At 46.4% G+C, this 23,889-nt stretch overlaps 2 protein-coding genes across 2 annotated transcripts in view; one reads left to right on the top strand and one right to left on the bottom strand.

Moving 5' to 3' along the window:
- The window catches only part of LOC308334332 (protein Z-dependent protease inhibitor-like), a 10,496-nt gene extending 6,114 nt beyond the window's left edge, over positions 1–4,382 (bottom strand). The window contains exons 1-3 of the mRNA XM_080791036.1: positions 4,250–4,382; positions 1,864–2,169; positions 1–82 (exon numbers count right to left, since the gene is read on the bottom strand). The exon at positions 1–82 is cut by the window's left edge and continues 212 nt beyond it. Of these exons, the coding sequence (XP_080647162.1) occupies positions 1–82; positions 1,864–2,155 (374 nt within the window). The 5' untranslated portion in view covers positions 2,156–2,169; positions 4,250–4,382. The remainder of the gene's footprint in view (positions 83–1,863; positions 2,170–4,249) is intronic.
- A 3,805-nt stretch (positions 4,383–8,187) lies between these two features.
- Positions 8,188–23,576, top strand: LOC308334541 (ankyrin repeat and SOCS box protein 2-like). Its single transcript, XM_080791339.1, has 9 exons — positions 8,188–8,249; positions 9,078–9,788; positions 10,226–10,392; positions 10,790–10,945; positions 18,739–18,984; positions 19,232–19,403; positions 19,625–20,183; positions 21,471–21,624; positions 21,819–23,576. The coding sequence occupies exons 2-9, from the start codon at positions 9,079–9,081 to the stop codon at positions 21,971–21,973; spliced, it is 2,319 nt and encodes a 772-aa protein (XP_080647465.1). The 5' UTR covers positions 8,188–8,249; position 9,078; the 3' UTR covers positions 21,974–23,576.
- The last annotated feature ends 313 nt before the right edge of the window (positions 23,577–23,889 follow it).

Here is a 23,889-nt window from a genome sequence, read left to right on the forward strand (position 1 = left end):
TCGGACGGAAGCACCGCCACGCCCTGTCTGAGAGGGAACGCCCCGGTGCCGGACACCGCGTCTCTCAGGCTCTGGAACAGCGCTGCAACGCACGCACGCACAGACACACACACACACACACACCCAGACACACACATACACATACACACACACACACACACACACACACACACACACACACACACACACACACGCACAGCGTATTTAGATGAATTCCCATCAGCTGATATGCATACAAGCTATTAAGGGTTCAAGCACCAGTAGTCAACCAGTAGTAGCCAACAACATTGCAGCTGTACGAAAAGCTTAGACATGGTATGAGCTAATTCCTGTCAAGAAATACTTTGCAAGTGTTGACTGTTGAAGTGCTCGTTGAAGATCACAGAATGGCCGATGCGTACCACCTGTTTTGATTTGCACATAATGGAGGAGGCAGCAGAAGGTTGCTTTACTGATAAGAAGCGCTTCCAACCTCTGACACTTAGAAAATAATCATCTGCAAGGAATTACAGTTCAGTGTCTTGCCCAAGCCCACTTCGACATGTAGGAGACGGGATTCGAACCACTGACCCAAGGAGCATTGGACGAGCTGTCGACGAGTCCTGAGACACAGCCTCCCTTATGCATCATTTACATATATATTTTGTTAACATCAGATTGAACAGTTGCAGTCACAGTGAAAAACAAAAGAGGCTATATCCTAAAGTAGGCCTACAGGTGAAAACAGTTTGCGCTTGTGTGTGTGTGTGTGTGTGGGTGTTTTTTGTTGCTTAGTCTGCCTTTGTTGCCCTGTCTAAACTGCAGTAAAGTGTACATGTGGCAGTGGCTCACACAACCTGCAGCCTGATGGCGTAAAAGTCTAATATCTCCCCCCCAAGCTAGAAGGAGTTCCCTTTGGCCTAGTGGTTAAGATGTTGGCTTTCCACACGGGAGACCAGGGTTCAAATCCAGGTTTGGCCAAAAATCCCTGTGTGAGGTCATAAAAGGTGGGTTGGCACAACCTTAGCCTGATGGCCTGTAAGTCTAGAGGGACCCTTGTTTTTTTGAGATTTGGAGGCCCCCTAGTAGCCAGACAACTATTCCACAATCTCCGAATGCTATATGAAGTCTGGAAGTCTGGAACTACACATCCCAAAGTCCGAGTATGGAAGCTGCTGGAAAACTTGGGGGCAGAGCATTCACACATTGGACCCGGCCTGTCTCTGGAATGCTCTTCCACAAACAGTAAGAGATGCCAACTCACTAGACATTTTTAAATCTATGGTTCCCCCTAGTTTCACTGAAATCACTATATTCACCGTGCTCTGCCCAGTGAGCACCTATGCTATTTTAATGGATTTTCTGAACACATTTTTAACTATCTTTAACTAATTTGTGTCCTAACGTATGGTTATGTCATCCATGTGTATTGACACATCGTATTATGCTTGTTATTGCTTTTTATATATATATATAAATAAACTGAAACTGAAACTGATTTCCGACCTGTTCACGAAAATATATTTAAAATATATTATTATTATTTATTTATTTCCATTCCTGCTAAGCAGCAAGCTATTATGCTTAATGGTTTCGATATTTCAAATATATTATTATTATTTATTTATTTCCATTCCTGCTAAGCAGCAAGCTATTATGCTTAATGGTTTCGATTTATATTAAGATAGATTTGCACGACTGCAAAGACGAAACGGACACTTCCGCTTTGTATTTTACTCATGATCAGAGCTTCTAGTGCTCCAGACTGTATGTACATGACGGAAGCGTTTGAAAATGTGCGAGAGGCTAACACTAGTAACACTGAGGACCACCCTAGGGGTCCCCGGAACCTGTCCTGAACCTCTATGGTTTCCATGGTTATACCTGGTGCGTTCTGTGCGTCCGACCCCGCGAGTCCGAGCCCCTGCAGCAGCTCCTGTTTGGTGGAGCCGTCGGAGCCGGCCACCAGCGCCGCTATGCCAGACGACACCACCAGAGGGCAGAGGAGCACGTTGTCGTCAGTCCGGCTGGACACGGAGCGATACAGGCGAGCTGCGAAGTCCCCCAGGCCGGCGGTCAACCCCTGGAGCGCGGTCCCGTCCGGCTCCTGGGAGGAGGACGCGCTGACGAAGAGGAGGAGGAGGGGGAGGGAGAAGGAGGTGGCACGCCCCGTCATGACTCCACAGCTTTCTGGGGAAAAAAAGAACGTACATGATGTATAGTCAGTGATTCTCAACCAGGGAAGATTTGTCAACATTTGCCAAAAATAGCAGATATACAAGATCTGTAATTGCATTACATGATGTGATGTTAGAGTCATCAATGGGATTTTTATTTTATTTTAATAGGATCTACATGACGCAGGGGTCAGGGGTGTGGTTTTGAAGACAGGCCCAGGACTTCCGTTGTCAGCGCAGGCAGACCTTCGCGCACAGCCGCGTCAGAAGAACCTGCTGACGCCCTTCTTCTTCTTTGTGGGGTTTTTAAGACAGCTGGTGGATGGAAAAGAAGCTCCACCTCCGCGGCTGACTGACGCGGAGGAGAGCGTTTCCGGGGAAAAACCCCACGAAGAAGAAGGGCGTCAGGTTCTTCTGACGGGGCTGTGTGCGAAGATGTGCCATATAGCCATTGGCTGTCTAGTGGTTCTCAAAGTGGGGTCTGAGGACCCACAGGGATCCTTGAGGACGTTCCAGCCTAAATTTGGAATATCTTTTGAAAGGTTTTACAGTAGCAAGAAAAATTGTGTATGGGGGTGCCTTGCACAAAATCTTTCCAGATGGGGGTCTAATAAATAGTACAATATTAATCTGGGGTTCGTTGACACGAAGATGTCTGAGAACCACTGGAGATGTGAAATTATTGGAATATGTGAAAAATGAAGGCTGTAGACTAGGCTACTGTGCATATCTTAATGAGCATGCATGCACTATAAATACAAAATACATCCCTTATATAAAGACACGCAGGGTGCTAATTAACAGTTAATTGAACTAAACTATTTTTATTGATTATAAAATGTGTTCCATTTTCAGAAATAAGATCACAACGCGCCTATAGCCCTGTACATATCAGGTCATAATCATGACAGTCATGACGCGACTTCACCCTGTTTTGAGCGCCTTGCTGCATTTACAAAGGAAACGTGTATATATACGTATTTATTCAAATATAAAGTATTCTCCCCACGGGCCACGAATGTTAGAATTTTGAACGAGTAGGTACTAGCACCCGTGCATTCCGTGTTGTTCAATACAATTCCTTTTTATCCGACCGCCGTCCAGTTTCTCCGTTTCGCCATAATGCTTTCTACTACGCTCCGCTATCGGTCGGGGGATGTATTGCACTCTGATAAATTACAACTTTTTGAGAAAATGACCACCGATCGAATAAAAATGTTGTTTTATTGAAGAATATCAAATGCACGGGTGCCAATACCTTCTCGTGCAAAATTCTAACATCCGTTGCCCGCGGAGGTGTGCACTTTAGATTTGAAATCTGACCGTTTATGTACACGAAACAGTGGTGAAGTTCCGCCGTGAAGGACGAGCGTCATGCCCAAACAGGGATGCATGCCATAGTTGAAAGAAAGGCGATGACGCCGAACAGTTGTTCTTTTTTTACCATCTGTTTCAATAGCTAGCTAGCCTAAATGAATCGATACATTCCCATTTACAACAAAAATACCGTGAAATAATTTGCTCCGCAGCCTTTAATACTCTATCCTACATGTAAAATAAATAAATAATACATAAAACTGGCTGCGTCACTTCACCCGAAACATGTAGCACCCTATAAATAAATAAACAGCTGAATAATTGACGCATGGGTTTGCCAGTAAAAACACTGTAGGTCTATATGCCCCAGCCTGCATCAAGAAGACTATATCGATGTATTTGATCGTTTTTTTCTTTTTTACATTTTTGCATGTCATAGCCTATATAGGCCTAGGAAAGCAAAAGTCAGACTCTATATACTAGGCTACTAATACTAGGCTATAGCCTACATCTAGCCTATAGTCTAATTAGTCCAAGCCCAAGGCTACTATAATAAATGGACTCGTGTTTGTTAGGCTATAAGAAACAAATAATCATGCGTGTCACAGGGCCTGATTATTGGTTTGATCACGAAACCAAATCAATGACGGAATAAATATGTCTATCTTCCATCCCCTATAACACACTCGGGCTACGACCAGTGTACAAAGAAGCGATCATCGGTAATTGTAAAATGTAACATGTTAATGCAACATAAGACTCATAGAGTGCCTTACGTGTTGATGTTCCTGTCGTTCTGTTAATTGTTGCAGCTGATGCTTCTGTTTACTGCGATGATCGCACTGGAATAACGGTGCTATAGTCTGTTATGTGGATATCAGCAACAGCATCAAGGCAAGCCTGTGTTCTGTGAGCAACAACAATCTCGCAACAATAACACTTCCGGTGGCCGATCTCTGCAGAATAAGAGTATCCCTTCTTAGATTAAACAAAAACACTGTTTTATCTGCACATAAGAATTACGCATTTGCATGTAAAACTATGAATTAAGCATGTAAACGCACTTAAGCGCAGCTATACAAGAAAATGTATGAATATACGTTATTCCTCATGATCTTATTTTGAAGGCAACCGGAAACTTTATTGTTGCTAGCTCAAGAGCCGTAATATTGTTGATCACAGAACGGAGCCTTACTATGAATGCAGCTCACTCACTGAGCTCAGCATCGAGGCGACAAAGAGAACAGGGAGAGGACACATACGTCACTTTCTTTCCAGGAATTCCAACGAGAAGATTCGTCAGAATTCGCCAGGCATAAAAATATTGTAGCCCTATTTATTTTCTGAATGATTGCGATCGTTGTCAATGTTTTCCTTTATGTTTTTTGCACTGGTATTTATCCATCCCATGCTATCATTTTGATTTGTTGAATGCCTTCTGCAGTGCTGCTATGACACTGCATTTCCTATGGGCTTTTGTTTTGATGTAGGCGCACATTAAAACCTTGTTTTCAGATAAACTCCTCTAGTTTGTTGTTAGGAGTAGTATTTTAAATGTCATCATGTGAGGCTTCCATGCAGTTACAGCTTGCTTTTCAGATCATTGACAAGTTGATGTAATTGTAAAGTCACCCTCTCCAGTTTGATGGTGAATTCTGCCATCTTGTGGCAAAATGAAGCTACTACAGTGTCATACAATGAGTTCACCTGAGCCTTATGCTGTATAGGCCTACACAAACTTTCACCTCAGACTTTCAAATTGACATATTAACAAGTTAACAAGTGCCTACAATATTTACATGGATATTGCATAATGAGACCTTTGCTAGTTTTCTACTGATAGGCAGTCTGAGCTGTTGAGTCCCTGGTCAAATATCTCAGCTCTTCAGCCCCAATTTACCTCTGTGCCAAGTGCCTTTAATTGTTTTGTGTTAATTATTAATTAACATAGCACAAACCCATTGCAGTTGTAACACTTTTGGTATTTTGTAATTTAATCTCGAGGTTTGGATAGATGGACATTCACCATTACAAACGAGTCACAATTTAAATAATGTCAGACGAGACCTAATAATAATACAAACAACAAACACTGTTGTTAATGACACAAAACATATTGTTCTAATTTTTGATTTAGGCTATGGATAGGGCCTACTTACATAATTTACATAGATAGGCCTACTTACATGAGACCTTTGCTAGTTTGATAGATGACATTGGCCTGACTCACACCTTCGCAACAGATTGATGTATAGCTGATGCATGAGACTTATTGACTGGCTCACAATGCATTTCCAATGGGAGTCAAATGGTTTGACACAACATTTGTGTTGTAAGGGGTAAGTTGAAACACCGCCGAAAGCCGTACAACACAAATGTGTCAAACCATGTAACTTCCATTGGAAATGCATTGGGGCAAGATGTAAACAAACCCTTTGCTTACATCTAGCATGCATCAATGTTGTATGCTAGATGCGAAGGAGTGAGTCATTATTAACCTTCGCATATTATAGGCTACATGTGTGTGCGTGCGTGCGTGCGTGTGCATGCGCACGTTGCTGTAACTGTTATTTTTTCGTTATTGTTAATTTGTGCTGTTTGTGTATGTCCGTTGGGCTGTTGTGGAAAGGAGTGTAAAACATAATCCAATATTTGTACTTTTTCTCAAGTCAATTTAGATTTCCGGACTTTCACTTGTAACAGAGTATTTCTATAATACTATAGTATTGATACTTTTACTTAAGTAAGAAATATGAGTTGTTTTGAGACGTTTAACCAGGCTAGACGACCCCAGCTTACCTCTGAGGATCAGGTCACCTCAGAGTGACATCAGAGTTGACACAACAGGTGGCAGCATGGCAGACGGGGAACTGAAGCACTTTCACATCCGTCAGAGCAGCGGGTCCTCGACCGCTTTCATTTCAAGGACCCCTGAGTTTAACATGCGTTAGGCCACAACATGGTTCTCAAGGTGGGGTCCAGGGACCCACAGGGGTCCTTGGGGGGCTTCCAGGGGGTCCCACCCAGCCAAATGAGTTTTAGCATCGTAGAGAGAGGGTTAGACAGTAAGCTGACAGGAGGGAGATGGGGTGACATCTAGTAAAGGCCGTCGGGATCGGGAGTCGAACCCGTGGCATACTGCCAGACGGGATTACCAGACAAGGTGCCTGGACCGTTGGGCCACGGCCCAGGCCCAAGCAAACCACTTCAACCACTATATACATGGGCTATTTGATAACAGAAGATCTATACGGTCGCGCAAGTGCGTCTAATTTTTCATTTAGGCTATATGGATAGGGCCTACTTACATAGTAACATAGATAGGCCTACTTACATGAGACCTTTGCTAGTCATTGGCCTGACTCACACCTTCGCATCGTAAAAAGCTTAGATCTGCTTTTAAGACTGTCAAATGAAAATCCCCAGTGTTAATTTTCACACTTGGGAGTGTAAACATAGAACCATTTGTTGACATTATAACACTCTCGCGTGGATGTCTTATACCGGGTACTCCGCTGGTCATTAAACTGTTGGCTCGGGATTGTGACAAAAACAAAACAAAAATGTCCACGAATTCAATTGACTTCATGGTGTGTGTAATTGATAGTTAAAGACCTTTTGTGAACTATACTCTCCTTTAAGTTGGGGACCCCCTGGAGGACCCCTGATGGGGGTCACCGGAGCCCGGGTTGAGAAGCAGTGCATTGGGGGGCAGACCTTGTCCTGAATGTCCTCGATCGCCATCTGTGTGAGCTGCTGCCTGCCAGCGTGCATGTGAGTGGAACAGTGCACGTGAAGCACGTGATCACAGCACATAGTGGAGAGAGCAGTCAGACGTAGAAGAAGTATAGGCCTGTACGCTGTCTTTTACTTAGCAGTATGTTGCTGGTGGACAGAAACCTCTTATCTACATACTTTTTGGTGGGGGTTTCTTTGTGTAAATTAATGCCCTTTACTTCACATTACAACGTCAGACAAAAGCATAAAAAAAGGATCAGATCTGCAAGCTCAAACCGTGGGAGCAAAGCGACGCGTTTTGAGCTTGTATATATGTTATTATGCAACGCATGCTTATGAGCTTTTGAAGCTGTTCACAAAAAGTTGACCTAACTTTGCTACTATAACTACGGGGAAACCATGAACATAATGTTACTTTTCTTTTACTCTTTGATTGCTCTTTCTTGCACTCTTTATTCTTTGTTTGCTGTGCTTGCTGTGTTTTTGTTGTTTTGAATGTTATGCTATCTATGCTGCTGCATTGTCTGATGGAAGCCAAACTAAAATTAGTTCTACTCTTATGTACCTGTACACAATATACGTAACAATAAAGTACAACCTTGAACCTTGAGCTTGTAGATCCGCCATTTCCAAATGGCCGAAAAGTATATTGGGCTGAAATGGTTCATGTATTGTAATTTGTAATAATAACCCACAAATCCACTACAGTAGCAACTAAAGTTTTCAAATAACTGCAGTGGAGTAAAAAGTACAATATGTGTCTCTGAGATCTAGTGGAGTAGAATTAAAATTGGAAGTAGAGTACTTAAGTAAATGTATTTGGTTACTACAACCTTGGCATTTTATTTATTGATTTTTTTAAATAGCTACAAGTTCACACGTGGAGTGTTGATCACAGCAGATTCCAGTAGTAAAGTATACCTCCCCTGACTGCATGGGATGGCATGCATCATAACACAGTCATCAGAATGTATACAGCAGCTCTGTGTGGATGGAGAGCAGACTGCTACACTGCTGCATCTACACCAAACACTAAAGGTAGGTTCATCACACTGGGAGCACATTATATATACTACTAAAGCATGCTGTCGCTTTGTTTCATTCACCAGCGGTGGAGAAATGTACTCATCATTGCTGTCTGGGAAGAAACCTCTGAACTCCATATTCTAACTTTTATTTCATTTTTTCGCTAATGAATTCCCTACTTGATCATCGCACAAAAGCATACAAAGTAGCAGATCCACAAGGTCTGCTCCTTTTGCTACTTTTGAAGTTGAAAAGTATGTTTTTGCAAACGTTATGCCCACCCAATCATGCCGGACAATGTCTTCAATGTTTGTGATTTCACACCTCTGTCTTCAATGTTTGTGATTTCACACCTCTGTCTTCAATGTTTGCGATTTCACACCTGTCTTCGATGTTTGTGATTTCACACCTCTGTCTGCAATGTTTGAGATTTGATTTCACACCTTTGTCTTCAATGTTTACACACTTGTGTCTTCAATGTTTATGATTACACAATGTTTGTGTTTACACACTTGTGTCTTCAATGTTTATGATTACACAATGTTTGTGTTTACACACTTTTGTCTTCAATGTTTGTGATTACACAATGTTTGTGTTTACACACCTTTGTCTTCAATGTTTGTGTTTACACAAACACTCAAAGCTGGACATAGAAGGGGCTAGCGCCCCTCAAAAACTTGAGTCAGCAAAGGCCAAATCTTTATGAGTGTCTCCCCATGCTATATCTGTGGTGTTGTGGTTGGGGTTGACAGTCACACGTGCACTCGACCAGATAAGCGTCAATCACAGGACAGGAATATCTGATTATTTCTGTGTTGTCTTGTTATTCTCCCTTATCAGCATGGCGATGGCCGGCCTTTCTGTGCCAGGAGCCTCTGGTCCATCGTTGGGGTTTGAGGACTATTCTGTCTACACCAACCTGTCTGATGAGGAGCTGATCCAGATAGCCATCGATCGCAGCCTCTTCAGTGAAGACCACAATACAACTCCATCCACTGATACCAGACACAATCCATGTCCGCCCAATCCAGAAGTCAGACAGCCCAGCACCCCACATCTTCACACTACCATCACTCAACCAGGCACCCCACACCTTCCGGGCACCAGCACTCAACCAGGCACCCCACACCTTCCGGGCACCAGCACTCAACCGGGCACCCCACACCTTCAGGGCACCAGCACTCAACCGGGCACCCCACACCTTCAGGGCACCAGCACTCAACCGGGCACCCAACACCTTCAGGGCACCAGCACTCAACCGGGCACCCCACACCTTCAGGGCACCAGCACTCAACCGGGCACCCCACACCTTCCGGGCACCAGCACTCAACCAGGCACCCCACACCTTCAGGGCACCAGCACTCAACCAGGCACCCCACACCTTCAGGGCTCCAGCACTCAACCAGGCACCCCACACCTTCAGGGCTCCAGCACTCAACCGGGCACCCAACACGATGCAAGCACCAACGCTGAGCCCAGACCACTAATAGATTACGTACATACCGCCCACTACAGTCCGCCCAATCCTCCGACCACAATGCGTGCTGCCCGGTAGGTGCCTGACAGATAAATTAATATGCACAGGGAGGGAGATGGTGTTAGAGCGTCTGAAGCTCCAAGGGGACTCAGGGGAGAGAGTGGCCAATGGAATGGCAGGACAAATATAATCTCACTTCAGTCATGCGAGTGTTAAAGATTGACATTTTGTAAGGGCCACTATTGACTCATTTTGCACTGTCCATTCTCGAGACCCATAAAATACGTACATTTTCACCAGTGATTTATTGGTGCAAGCAGGAATACCCCTTACATTTCAGTGGGGTTTCGCAGTGGCCCAGTGCTTGGGTCCTAAACAAAAGAAATAAATACAAAATCTGAGAATCATAAGAGCTTCAGAGCAAGAGATCCATATAATCGTTTCATCGTCGGCATTAACAGTCAGTGTGATGGTAAAACATTACAGTTATATGTGGTGTCTTGTTTTTTAGGGTGGAGGATCCTCTGATGGAAGCGATAAAGACTGGTGACGCCAACAGAGTCAGAAAGCTAGTTTACCTCCCAGGATGCAACCTGGTGTCCAGTAAGCCTGGCTGGCTGGCAATCCACCAGGCAGCCGCCTATGGCCAGGAAGCCTGCCTCAGAGTGCTTCTGGCAGGTAACACAGACACCTGTTTTGATTTTTATCCTGACAGACATGGTTCTATCTACTGCATTGTCTTATATTAACGTGCGGCTGTGGCTCAGGAGGTAGAGCAGGTCCGGTCATCCAATGATCCCTGGGTCGACGGTTTGAATCCCGGCTCCTCCTGTCCACATGTCGAAGTGTCCTTGGGCAAGACACTGAAACGCTACATTGCCCCCAAAGACTTCGTCGGCGTTTGCTTGCCACCATTGGTGTGAATGTGGGAATTAAGTGAAAGAAGTGAGGACCACCTCCCAACGTATGAATGAATGAACCATTGTAAAGCCAAAACCACTTTGAGCACTTGGAAAAGCACTATGAAAATTCGATTCATTATCTCCTCTCTGTTTGTATACACTGTTTCCTCCAGCCCAGCCTGGGACGTTGAACGAGAAAACATCAAAGAAACAGACGGCGTTGATGTTAGCGGTCAACGATGATCACACAAGCTGTGTCCGTCTGCTGCTGGAGAGTGGAGCTGATCCTGAAATTGTGAATGAGGATAAAGATACTCCTCTCTATAGAGGTAAAACGCCAGCATTTGTTAGTTATTGATAATGCAGAAATTAGCAGTGTTATGTCTATTCAGTGGTTCCCAACCCTGTTGGTTTTTCTCTCCTATCGGGACTATACTACTGGTATGCAGTATAAGTGCATAACTGAACTGTAAATAACAAGTAAATGAACAAGCTACGTGCTCAACAAAAAATAAAAAGTATAATTCTCGAAGACGATTAGATAGTATTGACTTCTGAGTAACGTTTTGTCTCGGAAGAAGGCAGTCTTTTCAAAACATTAGCCTCTGCAACGTCTGCATGTGACGCCCTGCAGGATTCGGACTTGGGTCTCCGTTGTGGAAAGCCAACATCCACTAGCCTAAAGGGGAATTATCCTTTGGATGGGGAGATATATGGCTTTTGGTCACCATAGGTACGAGGCTCTGTGCCACTACTATATAGTATTAGCCTGGCTCCAGACCCTGAATCGCTAGCCACATTAAAAAATTAAGATTAGGGTCTGGTGACGCTCCCGAAGGAGGTCTCAGACTCGGTTGGAAATCCAACCGACGAATCAGCGTCGTTTCAACTCGATGATGTCAAACAACAGTGCCGTCCAGACACAAACAAACATGGCTGCCCCCACTGCGGTAACTCACGGCCGTATCAATCTGGCTATTAAATCGACGTATGATAAATAATTTCTTTACAGACACGAGCGGTTTTATAAACATCATCATCCGACATATTTTACCGCTTTTGTTTACATACTAGTAGCGCTCGTTGGCTGTGTTTGTTTGGTTAGCAAACAGGTTAGCCATAGCCACATGATTGACACAATGCCATCTGCTTTCCTACTATTCTGATTGGTTGGTATGAACCAATCACCGAAGACTGCCTCTTTGGCAACGCCCATCCCAGAAACGGTTGTAGTAGGGAGGGCTTTCAGACTGAATAATGGAGTGAAACGAAACGAAAATTCAGGCTGAGTGTCAGGCTAATGTATAGCAGAGAAGAAAATACCAACATAGACTAATAATCTAATCACAGACAAACTGTACATCCCGATTCAACAGCAGTGTTGTTTTTGGCAGAACATTTCTATTTTAGTTTTAGTCCTATAGTCTCTTGAATAGTTTTCATTTAGTTTTGGTCAAATTTTAGTCACCTGGAATGTGTTAGCGTTTAGTCGACTAAAATGCATTTTGGCGGACCTTGATGCCATCGTGATGGCTGTTTTTACACTATTTTCACCAGGCAAACAAGTGTAAAATGACTTATACTGGATCTCTTGTCCCTTCCTGACATTTTAGTCTAGTTTTAATATTTTTTCCGAAATTGTCAGTATTATTCAGTCTTAGTTTTAGTCACCGTAGCTTAGTATCTATATCGACCTCACTCTGACCGTCACTCGGTCAGAACAACGAATAGATGCCCTCATCTTCCTCTTTTCGAGATCAATATATCAACAAAGTCATGCCCACATGACCCGCAGGAGGCGGTCTCACCGTATAAGTTACGACCAGTGCGGCCGGCTCCGCCTCTTTGCCTCTCTCGCCTCATGAGATCTGGAAGGTAAGTATTAATGGTATTGTATCTTTGAGATCTACTGTTAATGCTGACTGCTTGGCTTTCGCTAGTAGTCTTTATTCACACTCACTGCTTCGGAAACCCGTACACTTCGGTGCAGGCGCCTGGCGTCCCTGTGGGTTGCTGTGTTGTGTGACTTTATAGCCGACTGTGTTTGTTTACTAATGCTAAACTGTAACACGTTGTGGTATACTTGTGGGTTTGCCTACAGGGTTTTCCCGTCAGTTAGGCTACCTTAAGAGTTCCGTTGTTACGGAACGGCCGTGATACGGCGATTTTATGTTGTTGTTTGTACCCGTCGCTGCGCTGTTTGCAGCTGCGGGGGGAAACATTAAGGTTACTTTAGTAACCATGGTTTAAGTGAGTCGAATACTTACTGACAGGTTCCATCCAAGTTGGTGGCATTCCGGTCAATTCCGCGTGGGTTCACATGCGATGTAGACTGTGGATGTAGACTAGGTATCCACATTAGTTGATTCTAGTAGAGTCACTAAGTGAGATTTCTTAACTTGTCCTCCCTTCATACTGAGTGTATTGTAAGTGGGGGAGAAGAAGCTGTTTAATCCCCTCAGTCACTGAGTTGGATTGTTATACTCTGCTGCCATTGATACAACTGGTGTGGTCCGCAGCCTACAGGGTGGTGGTTGGTGTTGCTAATCCCCCTCTCATACGTTCGCGTATGGGGAGTATACTTGATTAATATTGCTATTATTTTGCATATTGCTATTGTTACCCCTGGTGCCACGCTGTCCGCAGCGGGCGGGGTTTGTTTTTTGTTACAACTAGTTCCCCTCATACGTGCGCGTATAGTGGGTGTACGTTGTTAACATTGCTATTATTTGCATATTGCTATTATTACCCCTGGTGCTACGCTGTCCGCAGCGGGCGGGGTTGTTGTTGTTACAACCGGTCCCTCTCATACGTGCGCGTATAGGGAGTATACTGAGTAACATTGCTGTTATTTGGGCATGCTACTATGTTCTACCCCCGGTGCTATCCGCAGCCTACAGGGTTGTTTTGGGTTTCCTAATTCCCCTCTCATACGTGTGTGTATAGGGAGTATACTTGCTTAGCATTGCTATTTTTGCATGCTACTGTTTAATACCCCGGTGCTACGCTGTCCGCAGCTAGCAGGGCTTGTTTTGTTACAACTAGTCCCTCTCATACGTTCGCGTATGGTGGGTTACGTTGGTTAACATTGCTAGTATTTTGTGCATAGGCCTACTGCCATTTACTACCCCTGATGCTACGCTGTCCGCAGCCGGCGGGGTTTGGTTCTTGTGGTGTTGATTATTCCCTCTCATGCGTTCGCGTATGGTGAGTTACGTTGATTAACATTGCTAGTATTTTGTGCATACTGCCATTTACTACCCCTGATGCTACGCTGTCCACAGCGGGCAGGGTTTGTTCCTTGTTACAGTCAATCCCTCTCATACGGGCGCGTATAGTGAGTGGACGCTGTTTGGCTAAAATTGTTTATAAAGTGTTGCATACGGCTATTTGCTACCCCGGGTACTACGCTGTCCGCAGCTGGCGGGGTTGTGGTTGTTATGCTAACTATTCCCCCTCATACGTTCGCGTATAGGGAGTGGACGTTTGATTAAATACTGTAATACATTGTGCATATTGCTATGCGCTACCCCTGGTACTACGCTGTCCGCAGCTGGCAGGGTTGGTTGTGTTAGCCTAAAGCCCCTCTCATACGTTATGTATGGTGAGTGGGTGTTTTGAGTTCGCCTAGTATTACCCTGTTACCACACTGTTCGCAGCGGGTTGGGTTCGGCGTTCTGCTTCCTCAAGTACGTGCGCGTACAGGGAGTAGGCTTTGTTTACCGGTATATATATATATATTGCGGCCCCTGATACTGCTGTTCGCAAGCGGTTTGGGGTTTCCTGCATATCCCTAGGTACGTTGCGTACTGTGAGTGGGCGGTAACTGAGCTACTATGGCCTCCTACGTCTGCTGCTGTTGTCAGGCAGCCATGGACCCCCGTTACGGCCACCGGGAATGTCCCGTTTGTTTGGGCAGAGCCCATGTGCAGCGGGACGTCGAGGACCCCTGTGTTGCTGCCATCGACTTGCCCTATGCAGTCAGCACCCCGGCCCAGAACCGGGGCCTGGCCATAGGCACGTACGGTGAGTAGGCTTTGTTTACCGGTATATATATATATATTGCGGCCCCTGATACTGCTGTTCGCAAGCGGTTTGGGGTTTCCTGCATATCCCTAGGTACGTTGCGTACTGTGAGTGGGCGGTAACTGAGCTACTATGGCCTCCTACGTCTGCTGCTGTTGTCAGGCAGCCATGGACCCCCCTTACGGGGGGGTGCCTGGCCCGGAGGATGACCCAGATGTGCTTCCATCCATACGCCTGGCTCCCTTACTTTTCAGTGTCAGGCAGCACCAGATCTGCGCTCTACACGGAGTCCGCTCCAGACGTCGCGGCTAGTGAGACACTGGTGCTGCACGTGTTGTCGGCAGCGAAGCTATTGAGTATGACACTTACAGCCCCGAAGTCCGCCTCTGCGGCGGGTGCCTTCAGGGCGGTGTCCCAGGCTCACTCGTCCCCCACTGTTCCGGAAGCAGAGGGGTATTCGGGGATGCTAATGACTAACTGGGGGAAGCCTGATAGTGACTCCCTATTATTATTAGTAGGAGGTACTGGGCAGGACCGTAAACCTCGAAAAGAGCTCGTTGCTCCCAACGCCACAGACCACCTTCCTCGGCATGTCCCTAGCTTCGGTATCGATGCAGGCACGACCGACTGCACAGAGGGTGGAGAGAATTACAGAACCTCCTGCGGTCTTTCCGCCCAGGGGCGAGGTTGACCGTCCTACATAGCTCAGACTCGGCATGCTGACCGCAGTCTCAGCAATCACTCCTCTGGGGCTGGTACATCTACGCCCATTACAGAGGTGGTTCAATGGCCTTCACATGGACCCCTGTCTACACAGGCGGGTCAAGGTCAGAGTCACTCGCAGGTGCCTTGGTTATCTCCGCCGCTGGCGGGACAATGCATTCCTGCTGAGTGGAGTCTCTCTCGGCGCGGTCCCGGTGAGACGAGATGATGCCACGCCCCAAGGGTGGGGCGCGGTATGGCAGAGGTCAGTCCAGGAGGGATGGTGCTCTCGATGGAGGGGACACCATATCAATGTGCTAGAACTCCGGACTGTTTCCTTGGTGCTGAAGCACTTCTTGCCCTCTCAGGGGGAAGCACGTGCTCATTCAATTTTCCTAGGTGGTTCAGCCTGGCAGAGACCAGTGCCCCACTCGGGATGGACGCTCTCGCCAACGCTTGGCCGAGAACGCTCCTTATGCATTTCCCCCGATCCCCCTGTGCTTCACAGGGTGGGATCGTCAGACGACGAGTTCTCTTGGTGGCCCTCGAGAATAGGGTATTCAACGCTCAGTCTGTTGGACGGGGATCCAGGGCAGCCTCCAGTAAGGGTAGACCTCCTGTCCCAGCTGGACAGGAAGGTGTGGCATCCATCGCCGAGCCTCCTTCAGCTTTGGGTATGGCCACTGAAAGGGATCAGTCACTCTTGAGTGGGCTAGGCCCCTCAATATGTGAGACCTTGCGGAATGCAAGGGCCCCTTCCACAAGGTTGGTGTACTCTAATTGCTGGGCTGCTTTCTCATCATGGTGCAGCGACAGGGGTCTGGACCCAGTCTCTTGCCCTATACAACACGTACATTATTTACAGTGTCTACTGATGCCGGCCGTGCGGCGTCCACCTTGAAGGTGCACACGGCCGCTATATCCTTCAATCATGGCCATATTGATGGCAGGTCAGTTGGTGCGCATTACTGGGTGACAGTTTCTGCATGGTGCCAAGAGGTTACGCCCCCCTAGGGTGAGGCGTACGGCAGCTTGGGACCTACCTCTGGTCCTGTGGGCATTGAGCAGGGCGCCCTTGAGCCTATGGCTGGGTCGTCCTTGAGCTCTTCGATTAAGACTGTCTTTCTGTTAGCAGTTACGACAGCTAAGTGTGTGAGTGAGCTCCACGCACTTTCTATTAGCCCTGCATGCCTTCGGTCGAAGGCTAGTGGCACTGGGGTCACATTTTCACCAAATGTGTCATTTTTGCCTATAAGGTTCTGCCCCCGATTATGTTAACCAGGCCATAGAGTTGGCGGGATTCCATCCTCCCCCGTTTACATCCGAGGTGGAGGAAAGGGCCCACTTAATGTGTCCAGTCCGCGCGTTGCAACTGTACATTCAGGCAACACGGGATATTAGACGCTCAGAGCAACTGGTTGTGTGCTACGGCAGAAGGAATAGAGGAGGCGCGCTGTCTAAACAGCGGCTATCCCACTGGGTAGTGGATGCAGTTAAAAGGGCTTATGAAGCACCTGGTAAACCTGCCCCCTCTCTGGCGAGTGGAGACTTCACCCACAGGTGGTCTCACAGATATGGACCTGCTTCGGCTGGGCCCGAGCAGACCTGTGCGCCTCTCGAGAGAATGCTCACTGCGAGCTATGGTTTCCCCTGACGGGTCAGGGGGGCCCCTGGGGCCTGGATGCTCTGTCAGGAGAGGGGCCAGACGGCATGTTATACGCTTTCCCTCCACTCCTCCTGATTCCTCAAGTTGGCATCGGGTGAGGCGGAGTTGTTACAGAATTCAGTGATCGCACCCCAACAGCCAGGGAGACATTGGTTTCCAGACCTCCTTCAGCTGTTTCAGGGGTCTCCATGACCGCTGCCGGCCAGAGCAGACCTCTTGTCCCAGGCAGAGGGTCAGATTGGGCACCCCAAGCCGAGGACTCTGCAGCTCTGGGCCTGGCCTCTTCTGAGCCCCTCCCGCAGGGGCTAGATGAGGCCGTCCTTGACACAATGCGTAATGCCAGGGCGCCTTCCACCCGTGCCGGTTACGACCACAAGTGGAAGTGCTTCTCGGCCTGGTGTGCTGCCCAGCAGGTGAAGCCTGTCACCTGCAACGTATCCCTAGTTTTACGTTTTCTCCAGTCCCTCTTGGATGCTGGTAGAGCAGCCAGCACCATCAGGGTGTATTCCGCCGCTATTTCGCTCCGGCATGAGGAGGTTGAGGGGCTACCAGTTGGTAGGCATATTTTGTCACTCAGTTCATGGCTGGTGTCAAGCGGCTACGCCCCGGACGGGCCTTGAGGGCCCCTACTGGGGTCTCCCTCTGGTACAGCGGTCCTTGATGGGAGCCCCGTATGAGCCGATGGATCAGTCCGACCTGAAATCCCTCTCTCGTAAGACGGCACCTTTTTTGGCCCTTTCCTCTGCCAAACGCGTTGGTGAGCTGCAGGCCTTGTCAGTCAGCCAAGACTGCATGAGGTAGAAACCCGAGGGCACAGGGGTGTCGCTGTGGCCTAACCCGGTTTTTCTGCTCGAGGTAATTACGCTGCAGACGGTGAACCAAGTGCTGGAAATTACGGCATTGCGTTCTGCTCTGGGCCCCCAGAAACTGTGGAGGGCCCTTCTACGTTGGGTCCAGTCCGAGCATGGGCTTGTGGACACAATCTCGGCGGCCTATGTTGATCTAGGCCAGCCGGTCCCTGAGAATGTGGTGGCCCACTCCACAATGGGGGTGGCCACTTCTTGGGCTGCACTAAGAGGAGTGTCCAGGGAGGACATTTGTGCAGCGGCTTCATGGACTGTGCCTTGCACATTTGCAAGGTTTACAGACTGAATGTGGAATCCCAGCTATCGCTGGGTTCCACCGTGCTGCTTGCAGCTGCCCAGCGAGATGGTGATGGGGCTGAGTACCTCGTTCCTCGCGACCCGGTTGGTATAAGTCATCCGTTGTTCTGACCGAGTGACGGTCAGAGTGAGGTCGATATAGATCGTAAGTTATGTCTATAACTATGGATCTATGAGACCGAACGATGACCGTCACTCTCTCCTGTCGCTCGGAACGCTATGAGGCGTTCGAGGCTGGAGGCGGAGCCGGCCGCACTGGTCGTAACTTATACGGTGAGACCGCCTCCTGCGGGTCATGTGGGCATGACTTTGTTGATATATTGATCTCGAAAAGAGGAAGATGAGGGCATCTATTCGTTGTTCTGACCGAGTGACGGTCATCGTTCGGTCTCATAGATCCATAGTTATAGACATAACTTACGTTTCATTTAGTTTCCATTATAGTTTTCCTCGTGAAAAAAGGTAGTCGACGAACCTTTTTCGTCTTAGTTTTAGTCGACGAAATCAACACTGTTCAACGGAAGCTATTGCATACGTTTAACCAAACAGTGTCTGTTCTCCCCAGCATGTGAGAAGAACAACACGGAGCTGGTGGCTATTTTGTTAAGCCACGGCGCAGCAGTCAACACGCCATGTATCAATGCACACACAGCGCTGCATGTAGCTGTTTTACAGAACAACGTGGACATCTGTGAGATGTTGGTCGACGCCGGAGCCAAAATCAGTGTGACCAGCACCTTTGGAATGACTCCTCTGTCCACTGCTGCTCTGAATGGAAGTTTTGATACGCTACGCTTCCTTCTCAAACACGGTAGGTATACATGACACACCCTGGTACTGCTGGTTTTATATCCCACTAGGATCTACAGTGTGGTTCTTTTCGTTTCTTCCTCAGAGGTTTTGTTGGTACCTTTGCCTGAAAGGTACCTGAAAGGTACTTGTATAGTACTCCTGGTTTTATATCCTACTATAGGACCAGGGGTCGTATCATATAGGTTGTTGGTCAGAGGGGCAGACAGGCAGACCGACAGACTGACTATATTCTACTGTGTGTCCAGGTGCTGATATTAACGGTGCTGCAGCTGACGGTGCAACGCCGCTCTATGAAGCGTGCAAGAATGGTCATGTGTCCACCGTGGAGGTGCTCCTGTCTCTCAAAGCAGACGTCAACAGATCCACCAAGTCTGGTCTCCTGCCCATCCATGTGGCTGTGCAGAATTCTCACTCATGGTCAGAACACTTCTCTGGTTACAATCAATCCTTATATGTGTTCCCCAGGTTATATGTTCCCCGGGTTGTTGTAAGCGGGGAACAAAAAACGTTTTTTTGCGTGGTGGGATAACATAAAACCTGGGGAACATATAGGTACGGTCCCCAATCTATGAAGCTGATTTACAGTAATGAAAAACACTTGTTCCTGTGGTTTTAATGTCTACTTAACGTTCCTTCAGTATCGCGACCCTGCTGATTCCCGTCACCTGCCGGAACAGAATCATGAGAAGCGGCGTCAGCCCGCTGCACATCGCCGCAGAGTACAACCGCAATGACATCATGGAACTTCTCCTGGAGGCGGGTTTCGACCCTGACTTCCAGCTTTCTATAAAGCGACGTAAGATGTATGAGGACAAACGCACCACGGCGCTCTACTTCTCCGTCTACAACAGCAACCTGGAGGCCGCTGAGATGCTGCTGGAGGCCGGAGCCAACCCCAACCTGGACCTGTTCAACCCCCTGCTGGTTGCCGTCAGGAGAGGTTCTATAGAGATGGCGTCCCTCCTCCTGAAGTACGGAGCTGACGTGAATGCCTACATGTCCACCAAGCCCTCTGCGTTTGCCTCCGCGGTGCTCCTTAGCATGGACCACCTCCCCATGCTCAAACTGCTGCTGGACCACGGCTGCAACGCTCGCTCCTGTTTCACCTGCGTTTACGGCAGCAAGCCTCATCCCACACAAACACACAGTGAAGAGCGGAGGAACTGGAACCGTGACGCTCCATGGAGCCGTCTCCAGGTGAGACCACTGTTATGTTTGTTATATATTATATGGTGGAGACATTTCTGGCCTCCTTAGAGCTCTGCAAACCATGGGCTTCTAGCAACAGGGATACCCCCGGTCTCTAGTTTTTTGGCCCAAACATGATTACCTCAGTTTTGTCATTGTTCCGCATCCAAGATTTTATGGCAGAGACAATCTGTTAGTGGGGTGAGTGAGACTGGGTTTAATGGGCCAATGGATACATTTGAGCATCATCGGCATAGAACTGAACAGAGATGTTGAAAGAGTAACGGACCAAGAGTCCATTACTCTTTAAACAGTGAAAGTTCTGTCACTTAAATATGACTTAAACCACTTAAGTGCTGGGCCAGTCACACTCACCCAATTCTCCAGACGATCAATTAAAATATTGTGGTCAATTGTGTCAAATGCGGCCGAAGGATCTAACAGCACCAACACTTTTTGTCCAAACAACTTGCTCTCTAGGGGGCCTGAAAAACAATGTGTTTTGCTGTCCCCCCCCCTCTATCTGAAACGTTTTCTAAATAAGAAATTAGTCATCGTCATGAATCCCTGACGTTAATTTGCGGCTTTGCATTTATTTATTTTTGCTATAAATAGACCACTCTCTCAAGTTATTCACACCTCCAGACCACCTGGAGACGATGCAAGCGATCATTTGCATTTCACTGTCAGCTCGGAACCTGGCAAATTGATTTCTACCCTATAAATAAAGATGTGTTTATAATAACTATGTTGTGTCAGTCAAAAGATTTAAAAAAACAATGCTGTCCATCTTTTGTAAACTTTGTGCGGGCAGCGGACAACAACTTGCTTGCTTTCAACAAAAAGGCCTCTCTCGGTAAAATCCTCAAGGTTCATGACTCCAAGTAATAGTTTGTGACCTATGAGGAAGTGCCTTTTAGAACAGGTTTAATTTAGGTCTGTTTGTGGTAGTGTACGCTGTGGGGTCACATGCAAGTGTTAAAGAGCACAGTGCTCCGGATTTTCACACCTGAGTTGCAGGGGGGAGAGAATAGAGTGTGTCGCCATAACAGTGATAAGACTGTTCTTTCTACTGAATTGTCCCTGGTAAATAGCGGTCCATTATTTATATCAATGAACAGAAGAAACTTCTTGTTTACAGAACATATATCCAATACAAACGTCGGAAAGGCATGGTTGTCTCTGGATACATTCTTCTGACGTTTAAAGAGAGACACAGTTTTTTTTTTTTTGGTGTGGTATCAACATCTCGTCAAACGTCAGTTGTGACTCAGCTTGCTTTTCTATCCTGTATAGTTCTGCGAGGCTGTTTCCAAGCCGTCCATCAGTCACTTGGTGGGACCTCTCATTTCTCTGCTGTTAAACTACGTCAGCCACGTCAGGCTGTGTTCCAGACTGATGGAACATCTGGTCTCTTCTCCACTCTGGACCGAAATCAAGATCAAAGCAGGTACGTTTATTATTTGGTCTTCAATGAAACATCTGGTCCACGTGGTGCTGGAGATGGTTGTTGCTGGAGATGGTCTTGGTCATGTGTTTGTTTGTGTGTGTGTGTGTGTGTGTGTGTGTGTGTGTGTGTGTGTGTGTGTGTGTGTGTGTGTGTGTGTCTGCGTGTGCGTGCCTGCGTCCGTGCGTGCGTTACAGTGCCTCCTCATCCTCTCATGCAGCTGTGCAGACTGAGGATCAGACATCTGGTTGGTGCTGGCAGGTTAAAGCTCCTCAGGGATTTAGATCTTCCTTTCAGACTCATCAAGTTTCTCTGCTATGAAGTGGACTGTTCACTGGACCTGGACACTTAACAGACAAATGGATTAAACCACTGGTCACTCAAAGATCTCTGCCTACTGGAACGTCTGGGGAAATCAAAATGTGATGTAGGCCTATATGTACTGTATGTATCATGTGATATGATCTGATGAAGAACCACATCAGGATCAAAACGTTGTCAGCTAAATAAAGATGTTTTTGTATAGCGGATTTGAGTGTTATCAACCCACATTAAACATTACGTTACTTATCAAGCCCATTTAATGGAGCCAGTGCGCTCTACTGGAGCAGAGACGTTTTGTTGGTCGCATTGTCTGACTACTACTAACCCTAACCCTAAATGTAACCCTAACTCTAACCCTAAGCTCTGCAGTCTTAAAAGGCCACGTAAGTCAGTTTCACGATGTTTTCTAGTTTTCGGCTTTTCACTTCCGCATTTCCTAATTGCAGGCAGGAGACTCCAGTAGAGCCTACTTGCTCCATCGCATGGTCTTGATGAGTAACCTACTGGCGATTATGGGTTGATAGCATTCAAAGTGGGTCTTTTGTATTTGCTTTGGTGTGCGGGCTCTACCCTTTTTCAAACATTGATCTTTATTGTTAAAACTTATATTTAATAAACATATTTGTTCATCTGTGAAAATAATGAAAATAATTATAAGTTAATCGCGGTCCTTTTATTTATTGTCTAATTAACAGAGGAGTATATAAGTTAATCGTGGTCCTTTTATTTATTGTCTAATTAACAGAGGAGTATAATTACTAACAGTTTTCCATAGAAATGGTCTGTTTTCCGTAATATGGTTGTCTTGTTGTATGGTGGGAAGAAAGAGAGTAATATGTAGCAGAGCTTCAACACCAATAACATTCTAATATGAGCATTGGAGCAACTTGGACACTCAGGCATGAAGGAAGCATGAGTTCAAGTCCGTTGCTCTCCCCATGTCCCCCATATATGGGGACTAGGTTGGCGGAGGGTGTGTAGAGCCCAGGAACACATTAGATTATTGACACCGGGGTGAAAAATGGGTTACAAAATTGTGGGATAAAAAAAGAAAAAATATATAAACAGTATCAATACTGCAATGTAGATATAAGTAAGTATAGCCTTGCTGAGCCATGGGGCAGGAGCCTATCTCCTGTTTCTGTAGCGTGAGGCAGCTTGATGTACAAGTACACCCCCTGGACATGACACTAGTATGTCGCAAAATGAACCCTTGATGCTGAGTGTCAAGCAGGGAGGCACTGGGTCCCATTTTTAGAGTCTTCGGTATGACCCGGCCGGGAATTGAGCCCCGACCTCCAAGTCTCAGGGCAGACACTCTAACCACAAGGTCACTGAGCTGGTATAGATATACTATATCAAAATGTATTTAAAGTACCAAAAGTAAAAGTGCTCATGTCTCACTTCAAGTTTTCAAATGTATAAAAGTATTTTGAAAATAGCAGATCTGTGAAGCTGTTCACAAAAGTTGACCTAACTTTGCTACTATACCTACAGGGAAACCATGAACATAATTATGTTACTTTTCTTTTACTCTTTGATTGCTCTTCTTGCACTCTTTATTCTTTGTTTGCTGTGCTCGCTGTGTTTTTGTTGTGTTGAATGTTATGCTATCTATGCTGCTGCATTGTCTGATGGAAGCCAATCAAAAATTAGTTCTACTCTTATGTACCTGTACACAATAATATGTAACAATAAAGTACAACTTTGAACCTTGAGCTTGTGCTATAGTATAGATTGGCTATTTTCAAATGGCCAAAATGTATATTGGGCTGAAACGGTTCATGTATGTTTTGTAATAATAACCCACAAATCCACTACAGTAGCAACTCCAGTTTTCAAATAACTGCAGTGGAGTAAAAGTATACAATATGTGTCTCTGAGATCTAGTGGAGTAGAATTAAAAATAGTACAAATTTAAATTGGAAGCAGAGTACTTAAGTA

Source organism: Protomyctophum bolini, assembly GCF_963924005.1.
Source record: "Protomyctophum bolini genome assembly, chromosome: 19".
Taxonomy (NCBI): domain Eukaryota; kingdom Metazoa; phylum Chordata; class Actinopteri; order Myctophiformes; family Myctophidae; genus Protomyctophum; species Protomyctophum bolini.

Bases quoted from the DNA above. Each gene is read 5' to 3' on its own strand.
- LOC308334541 (XM_080791339.1), top strand. From the start codon at position 9,079: ATGGCGATGGCCGGCCTTTCTGTGCCAGGAGCCTCTGGTCCATCGTTG. The intron at 10,946-18,738 runs GTAAAACGCCAG...TGTTCTCCCCAG, and splicing joins AGATACTCCTCTCTATAGAG to CATGTGAGAAGAACAACACG. The intron at 20,184-21,470 runs GTGAGACCACTG...TATCCTGTATAG, and splicing joins CTCCATGGAGCCGTCTCCAG to TTCTGCGAGGCTGTTTCCAA.